Raw genomic sequence first — 18,301 nt, 5'->3', positions numbered from 1 at the left:
GAAGATAAGTGTGAGAATATATAGAGGGGCATGTGAAAATTTTGCTAGTATTGAATGAACGTCAGTACCGACAATAGTTTTAAAACATTAAACAGTTTTAAATTATTCATGGACAGATTAAAGTATTAAATAGATGTATTGTGGTGACATTCGTTAAAATATGCTACCTAGCTATATTCCAAATTAGTTACGTAAAGATAAAATTAATTTTGATGACGATCGTCACTTGGATTTCCATTTGTAGTAAGTAATTTGCACAAAAATGGTGATTGATTCCCCTTTTTTGTAAGATTTTGCATTAGGTACTTGTCTGTTCTTATTGACAATACCGTTATGATATGTTGTCCTAGTCTCTCTTTATGGGCTATCTAACAGTAAAATTATTTTTGAAATCGGTTCAGTAATTTCAAAGATGAGCGTCGTCAACAAACATTTCAGCTTGATAATAATAATTATAGTATAGTTTTTATTCATGCAGTATCATTTTTAAAGATCGAATTTAAATACTTAATAATAGTGTTATTATTAGTCCAGCAGATATTAAAATAGAGTTTCTAGAAAATTCTAGAAGTTATAAATATTTTCAAGACCATATCAAATTACCAAACTTGATATTATTTTGATGTATGAGTTGAATTCTTAAATTATTCAGCAGATGTTCAAATCTTGGCTTGGTCAACACGCATCGTATCAAAATATTTACATAGCGATATCGAATTTCAAGAATTATGGTCATGCAAGCTTATCCGTAGTTAGTGCTTATGTACTTTTACTCCTATTCTGAATAATATCCTTGTTAACTTTGGTTGTTATAGAAAAGGAAGATGTTAAACAAGAAATAACAAACAGTTTTTATTAAAAGTTTGGTGATTGACACAAAAAAAAGACCTTATTGTCCTCCGAATAAGTGTCATAACGTTATGATTAGTCTCTCTGACGCATTTCTACGGTTAAAACAATTATGACAGCGTTATAAGCCTAACTTAATCAAATGGAACTAATTTCATTGGCATAAAAACAAGTGACTTGGATATTTTGATTCCCAAAAACTAGTTATTTAGTCACAGCTACAGATGTAACTAATTTTCCGTTTTTATTTTATACTGTAGGCAATTTAGTTACGAAATAATTCGGTTGGTCAAGAAATTAACGGTACTTAATAAAATGAAGTAAAGTGTTTGTTAGATAATATAGATGTTTTATTCTATAAGTATGTCAGAATATTAGAATATTAGTTCATATTTGACGAAGTTATAGTAGAACTTCTAAGCTAGGGTCCAGCCGCCACTAGAATGTTACTATTTACGCATAAACTGCTGATCGAACTTTGATGAATTTTAACCTTTAGAGCTTTTAAAGAAGAGTAATAAAATTAACTTTTTTATCATCGGCACACAAGGAGAGTGCCGCCTGGCTTGTATATTTATAGAAGTACGATAGCAATTGAGAATATATTTAGCATCCGATGTGTCAATAATGACAAAGTTCAATAACAATCAGATAGAACGCTAATTACATATAGACCAGGAGCCCATGACGTCCGGAACACCGTTACGTGAAAAAGATAAAAGTTTGTTTTAATTATTATCTTATTAAATAACAAAGTTCTAGCCGTCACGGATTCTTGGACTAAAGATACACCTATTAATACCTACTGTTACATGATCAGTCTATTTATTTACACTTTGATCTTACTAAACAAGCAAAACAATTGTAAAGGCCAAGTTTGCAAAAAACATATTTATAATAAACATCACCAACATAAAAACTGAGTTAATATCCAATTTAATAACATAAAGACCAGTTTTTATGAATTCTCACAAGATATGATCATTTTAATCACAAAAATAATCAAACAAGGTATTTTATTTTCTATTCGAAAATACAAATGAAGTTTCGATGTTATAACATCTCAATTTCTCATTTTACGACAACAACAATTACGAATCGAAGTCTATACATTAAAACGTGAAATATACATGTTGGTTAATCATGTGTGAAATTATGACAATGTTAAATTCTTAGGAAGTAAATACAATACATTATTGGGAAGCATTTTGACTTTCTAGCTTATGTTTTAGCATATTTTTTGCGGTACGTTAGCTAATGCCTTCATTAGGGCAAGAGTTACGAACAATGTTGATGCTTTTATTGAAACCGAAAGAGAGGAGGAGTGTTAAAAAATAATAAGCTTAAGTAAAAGTAATAAGATACACAACAGAAATCAAAATCTAGTGCTGAAAACACAGATCTGTAATTCATAACATCATATTAAATTATCTTCGTTATATAAAAACCTAACGTTAAATAGGTATGCAGGGGTTTTAAACGTAAGACATAATTATTATAGGCTATGTACCAGACTGTACCGCAGTTGACTCATTAATACACATTTAGGTATATGCTGTGCTAATAGTTCTCGCTCTTTCCCAAAACAATCGAAAGGGACAAAGCCGTCAATGGAAGGTACCTAAACAAAATATCGATTTCATAATATATTTTATGTTTAAGTACATGTATCAGTCGTCTAGTAGTCGCTTTGCTTAGTTTGAGACTAGATGGCGTTGTGTGAAAGTTGTGGAATATTATATAATCTATAATCTATAACTGCCACATAAAGATACTTGAACAATAAAACGTCCATAGTCCATAAGCCTGACCACGTATTCGAACTCTTGACCCCGCTATGTTCCAACAAGCCAGTCGCCTTGAAACACTTTCGTTCTTTAGTATTTAATTTACGTCAGATACGACTTAACCAACCATTCGCATGTCCAACTTGTAAATTCGTATTTTGCGTACATATTTTAGTGCTAATTATAACATTTGCAATGTTTTGCGAATATCTCGTTTTTGAAGGAGTGGTTTAAGGTTTAATTTCAGTTTTGTACTAACAGTTTAAAATAACAGCCTTTAAAATATCAAACTTTTAGGAATAGTCTCTTCGTATGTATGTTTGTTGATGGTCCCGCAAAAAACTAGTTTATTTTGTTTCTCAAAACAAGATTAAGCGTCTACTATATATGTACTTGGATACTAAGAAAAAGTGACTAATGTCTTTTTTTAGAAACATGACAAATCATTTCCTTCACGTTAATCATGAAAGGTAAATGTTTTTACGTCTTTTATGACTTCCAATTTATTTTTAACTTACATTTGCATTTTAGAAACACTACTTCATCTCACACCTTTAACCATTGCAATCTTTAAATTTTAACTACAAAGCGGCACTTTTAGGTCATAAGTAATGTTTCTGTGCACTTTTTTATTACGTCGTTTTCATTGTTCATTCACGATATATCTTGAAACCTAATGAACTTTTAAATAACTAGAAGTTAAGGTGTTTTGAATTTACAACCATCACTGGTGGTCCATTGTATTCTCTAAGGCTGTTAAATTTACTTAAAGGTAATTCATTACTCAATTATACAATACACCTAAGTTTAATTAGTTTTTTTAAGCATTAAAAAAATAGTTACTGTGTTGCGGGGGTTTTCACACAAATAATCAATTCACATCTAGTTCTACGCGGGGATCGAACCCACGACACCTTGACCTCAACCACTCGAGTGTCCGTGCTAATTATTAGTAAGCACCTTGAAACTTTGACCCTACGTTAACTTAGGAAAGAGGTAAATATTAATTAATTTTTTAAACTTAACCGTAACAAATCGATTTCTTTACGTTTGAGTGTTACACGAGATCCATTGTTCTTTTATCGATACAAGCTACTTTCTTGTTTCAAGTTCAATTAATATGTATTGAAATAAAAAAAGGATTGATTTACAATAATATAACAATACTACATTAAAATAAAAGTACCGAAACGAATGAAAATTTTACACCACGCCTATGACTTGTTGGTACATAAATAATAGAATAATAATACCAGCCTATATACGGCCCACTGCTGGGCATAGGCCTCTTCTACAATAGGAAAGGTTCGAGCATTGATCACCACGCTAGTTCACTGCGGGTTGGCGACTTCAGATTACAATATTTCGAATTCAGGTTTCCTAAAGATGTTTTCCTTCACCGTTTATCAGTGGTGTCTTAGAATAATTAATAAAGTGCATAAAACATTTGAAAAAGCCACATTGGTACTTTGCTTGCCTTGGGATCGAGCCCGCGCCTCGTGCACACAAGTGCATGCATAGAACTGCAAGACCACTACGACAACTTAGTAAACAAATTAATATTATGGTCGTCGAACTATACATTGCAAATGGCAATCAATAATTCAAATTGCTGTACTACAAGTATGTTAATTCTCATATTCGTGCATGACTTTAACTAAAAGTAGGGCGATACAAAGTTGAAGTTAATTGATATGCAGGTCTCGGTGTGTTTAGCAAACTGCGTATATACATACAGATGCCAAGGAGCTCAAAACCTCGATCGTAAATGGAGTACGAGTGGCGTAATGTCCTGCTCATGTAGAAACAATACACGCGAAAATAGAAGATTTATTATCATGTCCAGTTGGACTTTAAGACTAAATTCGTGTGCACAAGTTTGCAGGTCACACATGTTACGCCGAAACATCAATAGGACGGAGGAATTTGGGATTACTCTTAGAACAGTCACTTACGGTGAATATATACTTCTAGATTCGAATCATTGTAAAAATACACCATTATCATGATTTTGAGTAAAGCAAAGTAATGAAATCGTTGAGAGACTTAAATAATAAACATCATTAGGAAGACAATCAAGATAAACAATCAGTTCTATATTTAGCACATTAACAACTAAGTAGGGTCCGTATAGAGGTACGTCATTGCACGTGGGAGTTATAAATTTGACAGCGATAACATCAGAACTGTGGGCAGCATCTTGTTTTGTACATAAAGTGAGTAAGTATAGAATATCTTGTCTTAAGGCTGTTGCTACTTATTCTAAGTCGCCTACAAAATGAAGCAACAATAATAATTATCGTTCACATGCTATTCATAAGGGACATAATAACCATATTTACATAATAGAAGCGAGAGTAATCAATGTGTTGAACATGAGAATTGTTGAGGTAGTGTCTTAATCCTTATAAGATTCTGAGTCATGAAGTGTGTAGGTATTTGACAGTTACGTCACTAAGAATGTCATCCGCGAGACCTCTAAACTACTTCGACGCAAACACGTTCATAGTGTTCATACATCGATCAACATCAATTCGCCTGAGATCAAAATAGCTTCCTGATATCAACGAGATAACAGTTTTTTAAGGTTGTTACATAAATCTAGGCTTACGTTATATAATGGAAAGATTATTTTAAAATGATAATGTACCTGTTTCACCATTCCGATGATATTTATCCACGGACTTGTTGCTGGGATCTTCAAGACGTGTTACGTCTAATAACACGCCAGCGTCCAGTGACGACTCGGTCGCATTACTGTCCCGCTGACAGAGATTACCTGTCCTCCTTTTTCTAGTCCCGTACGTGTGAACGGGCACTATTAACTTAGGTCTAGGTATTGAGAAATCCGAGTCTGACCCACTAGATGAACTTTTTGCACTTCTAGAGAACACACCATTGCCATTTGTAACACGTTCCTCACTGATACGGTCTTTTTGTGCCCCGAAAGACATAATGTCGTTATACCTGTCATACCTATCATCACTTTTCACTCGCACTGTATTGTAAAGCTGCTTTCCATATTTATCACGTTTGATTTGTTTCGTAACACCGTTTGTAGTCCGATAGTCACTTTCTTTACCCAGATCAGTAGAGTGTAACCCATTAGCAATCGGCGGGGTGGCTTGGCTTTTGCTTCCGTTGAACATTTCGTACTGCATTAACGTCAGCTGTTCGCTCGGCGACAAATTTCTTTTCGGTTGAGTGACAGTGACTCCATTATAACTTCCTTCGGGTTGGACTGCATCGAGATAAGCTCTCAGAGGCGCTCTCCCTTCGCTTTTTACTCTCAATGACTTAGAACGAAAGCTAGGTTTAGTATCTTCGATGCGTCCGTTTCGTTCGTTTGCCAGTTGCGTTGTGTGCTTAGGAAGTTGATCGCATGTAGATAACGACTGGTTAATAGGCTGCATGTACGTATCTAAATCTTCCGCTTCGAAATCCATATCGAGGTTCTGTTTTCCGTTCCTCTGTTTTATTTGACTTAAGTCTAAAGTTGCCATAGAATTTATTAATTGATACATAGTATTCCCATTTTGTTTAGGTTCGCTATGTGAGGTCTTATCTTTTTTCGTGTCCTTTTGCATCTGTTTTATCTTATCACTGTCAGTGTCGTTGTTTTGTTGACTGACTCTTGAGTAGTAGTCGTAGTAAGATTCAGAAGACGGGTCAGGGGGGACCGCTCCTGGATCGGGGAGCGGGTAATAATTTTTCTTAGTGTCCACTTTCCTCTGCCGGTGTGCATACTTTAACGAATCCTTACGTTGCGGGGGCACAGGTGGCTGTTTGCTGTTCGATGCAAATGCTTCAATATCCCACTCAGTGAAATTTCTTCGTTTCACCCTTCTTAATGTAGACGGTCTGTACCCATTGGGCATATCTTTAAAACTATAACTATGTTTCAATTTATTCTGTGCCAGAAGGTTATTATTTGCTCTTGCCTTCTCTTCTATGTTTTGTTGATATTTAGCTAATTGAGATATGTTATCATTAGGAACATCATTAGAATAACTATAGTCATTATCCTCCAATGAATATGTTTTGCTATCATAATCCTTGTCATTCGTACGTCCAATGTCTCTGCACGACTTGCTTCTTGATATTGAGTTGAATTTAACACTGTTTGATTGGTCATCGTTTTCATTATACGAACTTAGGTTTTTAGCTCCGACCCAGTTCGCTGCGTACACAAGGTCCATAGTTCTGTCCGTAATGGACAGCCACGGGTCCTCCATGACCGCTTTTCCAGGATAGTGCTTGATTTTCATAGTGTCATCAAATTTTTGTTGTTGGTTGCGTTTACATTGATGAGTGACCAATACGTTTGTAAGATGGGAGTCGTATTGGCTAATGTTAATTCCATTTTCCCGTTGGATGGATGTTATCAACTATCTGTTAAAGGTTACAGCGGCGGTCGTGTGTCGTCGGATAGAAGATTAATGTGACGCACTCGCTCTTTTTGTCACTTTGTAATGATAATCAGGAACATAAATTACTCGAGTCAATCTAATAAAACAAAGTTTTAACATTTAATATTGCAGCAAAATTTAACACACTTAATTATCCCATAATTTTCACGCGTATGAGGTTAATTGGTTTGAACATTTCTCAAGTTTCCTACAAAATGATTGCGTTAAGAATGGCGCGTTCGATTGATTAACGTAAACCTATAACAATGGAATGATTTTGCAACAACTATTATACTTATCCGTGTCTAGAAACTCTATTATTTTTGCTCAAGATACAAAGCGAATGCACCTTCTCGACAGGTGCACAGTTAACCGCAATGCTAACGAAGTACCATCTGATAAAATACATGAGGACTTTGAATGTGTCACGAGGTTGAACATAGCTTCTTTTATATTGACCAAGTTACTGAAATACTGCATCAATTATTTCTCCCTGCATCATTAGTAAAATGTTCATGCTACGACTCTCTAAATTGTTATACGAGCCTACGGAATTGCTTAATTTACCGATATTGATTCAAACTATATATGTCTACATCATTAAGAACATTATTTTACATTCACTTATACTCGACACGACCTTCACGTTATACTTCATTGGTAATTTGGCAGACCTGTCCTCGACAACACTTCGCAACACGGGACGCAAGCACTATTATTGCACAATAAGTACCTAGTTGGTCCAATACGAGCAACGAGGAAGCGTAAACTGGGCCTCAAGAGTCCATAAGGCGAATGTAAATGGTATTACATTACGTAATAATTAGATAATGGGGCCTTAGTGAGTGCCACTAGCAGTCCGCACAGAAACAGTTTATTGTTATTAATATTGTCGCACTTTCACCGACTACTTAACGAGGCTATAAAATAAAGCAGATGCGCAGCGAGATACGGAATTGAAAGTCAGTGTTGAACAAGAAACAGTAATTATCTATATAGATAAAAATGACAATAAATGAAATGTAGGTGAAGAAAACAATAACAAACTATACGTGCTAACTAGTAACAAATTAACATCAATCATTAAACGCCTGATCGAGTTAGTAGGAAACGATTTCTAAGACATCAACCGATAGACGAGTTGAAACAAGTTTATTGGTCCACATATCCAGTCGGCTGGTCAGCGATGATACGTGAGAAACATATGCAGGAACTCAAGAAATTGTAGACGATGCATGGTAAATCATTCTTTCACTAGTAAAAGATAATGTTCAAGGAAAATCCCCAGACGAAACCGACGAGAAAGTTCATGATCTAAACATAATTGAATCTAAATGACTTCAATGTGGAGATTTAGAATTAAAGCAAGATCATCATTACTTGCAAAATTGATGTCGACTTTTAAACATTGAAAACAAGACTTGATTCTTTTGGAGGTGCATTAAATAAAGTCAAGTTCCTTTTCTTAGAAGAGAATAGAATGCGTGCACCTGGTGTCTATAAACCGGTGCATCGTGAACACAAGACAATCAATCAATCACTTGAGGGATATTACGAGCACAACGGAACCAAAAAAATCGTACAAATGTACGAACAGAGCTAGCCATGTAATTAAGACTTAATGGCATTATCAGATGTTCAGCCACTGGTAATAAATCCAGAAGAATTGAACATGATATTGCAGAAAATAATATTACTGTACTCTCGTTCAGAAATATCGTATATTTGCGGATCCGTTAGCAATAGATAATGGTAAAAACAATGCAAATAACTCGTCATTCATTTGTTATGCGTTGCATTTTAGTTTTTCATCGGCCATCAAACGGCTGCCGTTAAATCTGACTCATCAATGAAGTATATTCATTGATAGAATTACAATATGTTTGTCCGAAACGCAAATAGCACGCGCTGAATTTATTTAGACCTAACGGTAAGCTACTCGAATCATAAACAATGGTAGCCCTTTCTCCTATTCAACCGACGTTACTATTCATGGTGACATTCGCGGCGCATTATACGAGGATAACATGGATTATAGTAGAAACAAGACCGCACTGTACAGAACCAGACATTCAACAAACAAATTCGTCTTGCTTCAGGTAAGCAATTATTATTATGACGTAAAATAACATGGTGTTATAATCATCAACCGGTGTTCCTATTTCGAAATGTCTTTGTTACAAACACTTTCTACGGTCTGATGATAATTGTCATAATAGCTATAGTTATTATTTGTGATAGCATCATATTTGTATGTACAGTATTGTTGACATGCAAGGGAGACAATAATATGAGCGGTATGTCGATGCTATCTAAGTAACTTTCTAATCTGTGTTTGAATATTGAAACGTGACAATAACTCATGCGGTCATATCAAATCGTTTATTCCAATCGTTAAACAAGTTCTAATGTGTGTTAGTGCAACTATAATTTCAATAAATTACCGAAGCGCGAACTGAACTGTATTGCAATACTTGAAGTAAGTACTAGAGCTATCATTAATTATGAAACCGGTAATGATTCAATTAGTTCACAATATAGTCTTCAAAGATAACGCACTCCAAAGAAACGGTGGCATAGAATTAATGGTCAATTCTGATGTAATTTGAAAGGACGACTAACAAGAGGATGATGTCATACTGTTTAGCCAAACACAGGCAAGAAAGCTTGAGTCTCGGACATTAATATGCTAAATTATCTTCACAGTGAAGACAACGTTCCGAAATACTTTCACGGCACGGGTAGTGCACGCAAATACGACTGGCTTGCAATAACCTTGTAGTGCATGAGAGCCTCCAAAACGTTACTTTCAAATCGTGAAACAGACGAAAGGACACGACGGTTATAAAAATTCATGAGCATAATATTATAGTATGATTAATTTATATTTTAAGTTTAAATTTTATTTCTTTCAAGTGTCAAGTAATATTTAAATTCTGCTGCAACATTAAACAATCTAAAATCCGAACGATATCCTTTTCGGAATATGGATACACGTTTCTAATCCACCGAAATCCCACTGATACGACAGCTGCTTCCGCGAAAACTAAAACACTTTGTTTTGACACAATAACACAACACATTATTTACCATAGTTAATAGAAAACGTCTCAGCAATATTATTTAATAGCGAAACAAAAAAACTATCAACAAATCACATCGCTTCTTTCACAGAGAATTCGATCGCGACTATTTTAAATTCGGAACGCGAGACATCGGCGACACGGCGACCAATCACGTCAGCGCCGCTTCGCTTACTGCTCTACTCCGGTCTCCGATCCGATCAACTCCTGCGCAAACGCAGCCGGCTGACGGCTCGTGCGGGCGAGACGGACAACGCGTTAGACAGAGACAAAACGCATACTTACCTGAATAATAAAAGCTCCAAGCTCACAAAAGGTGGACGAGGTGGTGAACCTTTTAATTTTGATCCTAGAGATATTGTAGAACAGTATAGTACGATATAAAACGCCGATATGAATTAACTTGATTTAAATTTCTAGACAATGGTATGAAAATCATCATTTTTACGTATGCACATTAAACACTTGATATAATACTGAAACAATTGAACGACATCAATGCTTCATTCATACTGGCGAAATAATATAATTGTTTGGAAAACGTTGACATTAAATACAGTCAAGTTTGTCAAGTTACACAAAAAAAAAATTATTTCTTATAATTTTAGGTTTTAAAAAAGAACGCAGAACACGTAGCCTAAGTCCCTAAGGTACATTGATAAAACAGTTTGTTTGTTTGATGGTCGTTATCATTTATTTTTATAAAGTACATATTTTTTAACCTCATCTAACTTTTAATATATTATAATGAAACTCGTGTTTATGTACAATCGATAAATAAAACTAAAACTTGAAATAAAAATATTACAAATATCGATGACGAATCAATTTAAATAGAAACAAATCGATTACCAACATTTTATTAAACTGGTAAAACAGGACTGTCAATAATGAGAGCAAAAAATATTAAATTGATTAAAGTCAGTTTTTCGAAATATAAAAGAAAGTTAGCAGTGCAAATAAATCACGTAACTCTTCAAAAGTAGTTATTATGATCCAAGATTTCAGAACAATCATTCATATAGCAATTAGTTCGCTTTGTTTGGCTCAACTTGCAGTAATGGGTGCAGAACATAACCGCTACGTTAACCATCATAAAGATATCATCGTACACGTCTTACTTTTATTACCTCCTTTAAAAACTACCAATATTTATACACTAAAGGGGCATAGAAACAAAGTTACAGAGATTTAGAAAATAATAAATAGAGTAAACAAAATCAATAAAGTTATTGAAGAAAACAACATGCAATTATGGTTACAGCCAAAGAAAGTCCAAGTAAAAGTAGAAATGCTAATCAAAGATGTTTATTCGAATTTCATTTATGACGCAATTACGACGGTCAAGGCTGGGAATACTCTGATGGTTTCACTTTTACTACTCGACTCTTAAAAATATGAAACACTTGTAGGTGCACTTTTTTGCAATGACTCGATGGAATTCTCTCACTAGTGCGAAGAGAAATTTTCTTAGTATAATAACAGCTCATTCAAGCACTAGACATTTCTATTCTAATGATTTCTAATCTTCAAACCATTTTTCTACTAAGATTGTTGACGATATATTTAAGACTACTTAATCCTAAATGAATGCTGATAATTCCCCTTTGAATTCCTCATCTTCAATGGAAATGTCTTCACTAAGTTTAAAGTGAGCCCAGTTATTGTCTTCGTTTACAATCGTCGAGACGGAACGAGTGAATAGATGCTTTTACGAGCATTAACTCCATTCGTTGGCTTGTCTAATTGAACAATGAAGAGCATGCAGTCATGCTCCCCCAGTTTAAATATAACGCACTTTCAATGGGTGACGTCATCGGCCCGTATCTGGTCTGAAGGGTGTCCTTAAGACCTTAATGAATACGTTCACATTTTTATTACATTACGGAATGAATGGCCGATATGTTTGGTATTTTTTATTTGTAAGTAATTGTGATTGATTCTTACAGAAATATTTTAACGTTATACAGTTTTTGCTGCTCCAACTTTGATATAGCAATCCAATAAGTGCAATATATGAGGTAATAATTGCGTAATATGTGGCGATAAAATGATTGGTTTGTCTTTATATAGATTCTAATATAAATGAACAAGAAATGCTTTAACGATAATAATCTTCTATATAGTTTTAACCTAAAACAGAATTGTTTTACATAATAATATGATGCTATAATTAAACTTATGAAACCAAATCATAATCATCTGTTAAATAACAGACAGTTGTAACAAGTGTTAATAGAGGCAATATCAGAATTGGGTCACAATAACGTTCAGAGTAAATATAACGAGAAGTATTCAGATCGTTAAGAGAAATCGCGATACGGATGGCCAGCCAGGCAGAATGCATGCGTAGAGACAAATAACTATAAACAATGCACCACACGCTAATTGAAAAGCACTCGATAAAGAATGAGATCGATTTCATTGTTATTCAGTCAGTGAACGACAAGATTTCTGAAATGCTTGTTGGTTTTAAGAAGAGTTTGAATGAGGATTTGGGGGTTTTTAATGACCTAACTTTGAAAAAAAAGCGTACCTACCGTTCTTACGCTATTTGAAATCACAGTCTAATTTTCCAAATTCCAGTAACATTGAGTCTTATTTTATCGTAACCATGATTGATGACATAAGTATACTGTCGCCATGTTTGGAATTGGTATTGGTCATCGGGATCTCGTTTCTAAGTCAGCAAATGACGCCAAAATATTGATAGTTCAGGGTATTATTCTGTGTGAACCAAGTGCATTCCCTGAGCATGCATTTTTGTTAGGTTACATGTTCGTAAGTCAAGAAATAAAGACTAAATTCCTCTAAACCAAAGAATTACAACTAAAACTATATTTGGTTTTGACTGGACACAAATATCTTTGCGTTTCCATCGCACATTGGGGCCCGAGAACTAAATTTTTTTCTTTCGCATGTCAGTTCTGTTTAACGGCTCACGTACTTAGATAATCTGTCACATCCTAATGTAATAATAGGGTCAGTATTAAAACGTGATTCTAAGACGATTCGCACAATAGACTCAAATGTTTCGAGACATTAAGGTCGTGTTGGCCAATGGACGGATATAAGCGAGTGGAACTTAAAGGAAAATTGCCTATTGCGTCAGTATGATGTGTCTAGTGTCGTAAAATTTCGGAATAGGCAATTTTGTACGCACTTAACGTAACCATGTTCGTGATTTCTGTGGAACATAAGATCAGATGTATTTCGCCATCGTCATCTTCATTATCTGGTTAAAGTTAAGTAAAGTCATTTGCTGCCATCAATTCACGTTGGTTTTCGTTATTACAATCAGAGTGACCATTACCAAGAACAAAAATATCAAGAGTTACAATTACCGAAACAAGATCACTTTCTGGATCTAATTTTGTTTTGTTTTATCAAAAATACAAAACAAACAAGTGAAGGAAGACGCAGTTCGGTTGATAACGTTATTGAACATGATAATGTGGGTCAGATGGTTGGTTATCATTACAAAGACGGCATAATTAAAGATGTTCATAATACATTTAATTATAGTATCAGAGAGCCAGTCGATGACGTCAGTGACATCAAAGCAGATAGAATCTTCGAAATTGAATTTAATTATCATGTTGAAGATTGGTATTTGTTTGGGGTGTAGCGAGCCTTGCATTTTCACGCTAAATGATAAGCTATCTGTCGATAAAATACTTATTAAATCAGTTCAGAAGTTTCTTAAACACGGAATGTATCTAAGAAACTCCATTCTACTTGTTTCTTTGTTGGTCAATTATTAGTGTTATTAGGAAATGGGGATCAGAATTTTTAGGATGTTATCACGTTTGCTCCGGTTTAGTTATTTGCTGTCGTATTTGTTAAGTCGTCAATCTAATTTGTGTTTTTGGAATTCCGAATGAGATTGATGTACTTAATGTACTTACTTACATTAATGTTAAGTTTATTTCTGTGTCCAAGTTTATCATTGTCGGTCAACACGTGTTCGAAGAAATGGGGTAACAACCTCATACGTGCCGAATAGGCATCATTATTATCTGTCACCTAGTCTTGTCTGCCACGTTTTAAATTGATTAAGACCATGGTATTACCAAACTAGATGTACTACTTGAAAAACTATTAGGATCTTTTTGTATAATTCTACTGTACGTGTCATATGTCATGAAATCATTATAAAAAACCGACAATTTTCATTTATCTATTTGATTTCCTCTTTTATGAACGTTTTAAGTTGATACTAAAATATCTTTATGCTTAGCCTTCTAGGTCAATTGCTACTATGGGTTTTCTAAAATATCAATGTCTAAAATATGTTAGGTGTTCAATTTTTATATTTTTTGCAAGTGTTGTTCCCAATTTCGACCAACATATGTCACTAAGCTTTTAGACTCTATGTTATTTCTGTTCATACTACCTAAACCGTCTTCAAGTCAATAACATTCTTAGCAAATACATATGGATGAACATCTACAGCACTTGAACATATGTTTAAAGGAACCACTTGTCTATGTTTACAAATACTTGTCAAGTACTTCACTACTTCATTTATAGTACCTATACATAGAACATACAAGTCGTTTCACAAGGTTGTCAAAGAAAATATTGTTGTTTTATTGCCTGATGCTACTGTTCATAATTGAAATGAAACTCCACAAACGATTAAAGACACGATATTACGTTTCTAAACGGACTTGGAAATCGTTTATGAAACTTGTATTGAAATTGTGTATCGCAAGACTGACTACGAACAGTGTGAACCCTGCAATTCTGGCATCGTTCATCGGCATCGCAGGGAAAATTACACACATCTGCTCTTCACTTTCACTTTGAATAGTTTGGTCGACCATAAGCCGGGAGTAACGTCACCCATTATAGCCAACAAAAAGTCGACAAGGTCTCGATTGTCTGTCTGTCAAGGCCGGCGTCCGATCACGCATTGTCGGTACAATCACAACTTTTTGTACATTTCGTAACCGTGTACCAAGTTAACCGGACCAATCGCTTTTTGCTCTCTTTGACTAGTTTCCGTTGCTAGAAATCATCAATTGTGTCGAGAATGGGTTTATTTACGATGCCATAGCTTTTATGAAAAAGACTCGTTTCTTCTTCTATATAAAAAGTATTTAACCTACGTAGAGTTACGGAGAACTATAAGTATAAATGATCTTAAATAATTTAGTAATACCAATTCCTCAATAAAATCACGTGACGAAGTCGATGTAGTAATACCCATTTAAGAAACAGCTAATAAAATCTTAGAAAATGATTGCACATAGTTATATAACGCATTCAGTGACATTATTTACTCGGAATCAATTAAATAATAATAGTTTACCTTGTGTTTAACATTTAGCAACAACTAGCTTTATGATTCGTTTTATTATTCTTCGTTTCAATGACCAGTGTCGCTTGTTATGTTTGTCCGGTAATAAAACGGGTAGCAAGATACTAATATTGTATATATATAAAATTCAGTTGACATTAATATCTCTTGCGGTAGAAGAAGTAGAAGCACATTATTGGCCTTCAATATATTATAATTAGCCTCAAAGTGTTATTATTTAGTTATTAATATTTAAAAAATCTCCAAAGAGTTATAGCGGTCTCTCATCATGATACAATACAATTTTACAGTAGGTAACAGATGGACAGAATGACAGAGAGCTCTTCTTGTAACCCGTAAATCAAATTGATGTTTGTTTTCAAACTCCTGAAGGTGCTTAACAGTTTTTTTTTTTGGTTTACTTAGAAGGAATAAGACATGTTCTTAGGCTGTTTAAACATCCATAGAAATTAGGGTGACCCTCTTCAAAAATACACGATTATTTTGGGATAAGGCAAACAGTTGCCGGGTCAGCTAATATTAGTTTAGACTGTAGATTGCCTAAATTTAGACATACTTAATTAGGTTCCGCTCATTTTTTGAAGTAACCATATCTTTTAATGTCAAGGTTTTGAAATAACAGAATGTTTGCTAAAAGGCACGTGAGGTCTTGTAGTTGCTTGTTTAATGAATCATTATATTGACGCATTCTGTTGTAATAATATATTATTATGAGAAATATATAAATTCAATGAAGGTCGTTTATAGAAAATACTTTTCTGTAGTTATAAATTGTGGAAACTCCAGAGATGGTAAGTATGTAACAAAAATATCGAAAAAAAATATTTAAAATGCTTTACTTATGTATTCATAGGCACTCCAGTTGGGTCCGAAACTAGTCGGGTTATCCCGATAAATACGCGTGAGTTAGGGATGTTTAATAGATAATAAACATTCTCTCTCATGTACTTGAGTTATTCTAAAAATGTATTTCTTCTCGATTTAAGACTGTTTTTAAGAAAAAAAATCTTGGACGTAAAATAAATATGCTATAGTATCAATGTGTAATTTAATCAAGTTAACTATAAAACGATTTAAAACATTGTTTGACAGTTATTAAGAAGTTCAGTAGTTAGTAGTAATTTAATTCTAATTCTTCACTTAAATAAATCGATAGTTAATTCCCCCCTTTTTGAAAAAGATTTATTCATCTAGCTTCACCTGGCTGTAACTCACTGAAACTCATATTCAGATATGGAAGTCGATACCCGCAGGATAATTCCAAACAAGTATTGCCTTCAACTTATAACCACAAGTGTCAAGACATGATTGAAAGTGATTTGAACATACTTTTGAATACCGACGCGGCGACGAACTAAACACTATTTTAGTACCGATAATTTAGAGAGCTAATTCATAGTTAACTTATTATAACAATATTCTCTTTGATCAAGATATAATATAATAGCGATTGCTTTAGCATGCTAAGCGTACAATAAAATAGAAAAAAAGTGTAGTTACCCACGTGAGTTGTAATTTAGTTTATTTCTTGGTCAAATATTTAATTATAATCATGATGGGAGTGGATTTAAGGGACGTGAAAAATATTTACGAGCTGTGAGCTATATAATGTAGCTGTAAGGGCTAATTGCAAGATTCGGAGTTCAGAAAAAGGGTCTTAAAAAAGGGCTCTAATAGAATGATTTGACCTTTGTCTATATTTGACGCTATGATTTCACTAGGATACAAAAAACTCGTTTCGTTATTGCAAAGCTAAAAATATCTCAAAGAAACCTAAATACATACAAACTATTCTGTTTTTGTAACACTAAGTATTAGGTAAGCAGAGATTTTTTTTAATTACGTAACTTTTTAAAGATTTGGCACAAAAACAATGATGTTGTTCTTGTTTTTACAGTGATTAACTTTTAATGATATAATGTATTTTTTACTATTGTAACGGTAGTGAGCATTACCTTACGCAATTTTAAACTATTAGAGGTGTGGTTTAATTAACACTAACTGTGATAATTGTAGTTATTTGATAGTAAGTAATAGTAGTAGTACAAATAAAGCAGTTAGTCAAAGAGGATAATTACCGAATACATTTTTTAGTACTCGTTAAGTAACCTACATCAGACAGGTAATATTTCGAGGCTGTTTTTACTATTATCTGGCTAATTAATTACACTTCAAGGTTATTAACAAAATAAAAAACAATTAATTTGAAGAAAGTGATATTGAGTATATGCGTATATAGTGCAGTGTATAGTTTTCGGCAAAACATTTGTAAAACAGATATTCTCAACAGATTTTTTTTTTAATTATTGTTATCACACCGAATAAAATGAAATTAAGCCATGAAACTCAAACCTTCACAGTTAATATAGAGTTACAAAATATTTGTAATTAAGAGAAAAAACAACAGATACTTTTAGTTCAAATATTTTATTTTAATTCAGAATGTTTTGTAACAGACATCGTACAATTTTGACACACTGCTTATTTAATAAACTATCCACCCTCCTAGTGACCCAGGAGGACGGATAGCTTATTAGCTCCAAAAAATAATAGTATTAAAAATATTAAAATTAAAAATTTTCATCATAAAAGTACACTTCGACGGACTGATTAATGTTAATAAACCTAAAATATTGCTTATTCACTGTACAGTATACTACTTAAAGTCTAAATAATGAATCAATAGACCTCAGTTTTAAACTGTAAAAGAGGTAATACAGCCATAATCAAACTATCTGTGCACTATGTTATCACCCTGTCAGTATCAATCCTGTAGGTAAGTGCCTAGTACGTACTATCACGTGTGCACATATCGTATGAGCAGTCAGGAAAAGTCGCAGGTGCGCG

General features: G+C 33.8%; 1 protein-coding gene across 7 annotated transcripts in view; it reads right to left on the bottom strand.

The window, feature by feature from the left end:
- Positions 1-18,301, bottom strand: part of LOC113492093 (cGMP-dependent protein kinase, isozyme 2 forms cD4/T1/T3A/T3B-like) — a 93,249-nt gene that overhangs the window by 21,725 nt on the left and 53,223 nt on the right. Inside the window, exons 1-2 of one of the 7 annotated variants that reach the window (XM_026869395.1) lie at positions 10,136-10,312; positions 5,287-7,142 (exon numbers count right to left, since the gene is read on the bottom strand). The exons of 5 other annotated variants lie outside the window; for them this stretch is intronic. In XM_026869395.1, coding sequence (XP_026725196.1) covers positions 5,287-6,904 — 1,618 coding nt within the window. In that variant the 5' untranslated portion in view covers positions 6,905-7,142; positions 10,136-10,312. Of the gene's footprint in view, positions 1-5,286; positions 7,715-10,135; positions 10,313-18,301 lie in introns of those variants that run through there. One more of the 7 variants, XM_026869403.1, reaches the window with a different exon arrangement.

This window comes from Trichoplusia ni, chromosome 1, assembly GCF_003590095.1.
Source record: "Trichoplusia ni isolate ovarian cell line Hi5 chromosome 1, tn1, whole genome shotgun sequence".
NCBI classification, from domain to species: Eukaryota; Metazoa; Arthropoda; class Insecta; order Lepidoptera; family Noctuidae; genus Trichoplusia; species Trichoplusia ni.
Note: the sequence above shows the minus strand (reverse complement) of the source record. Positions and strands in the feature narration are given on the sequence as shown.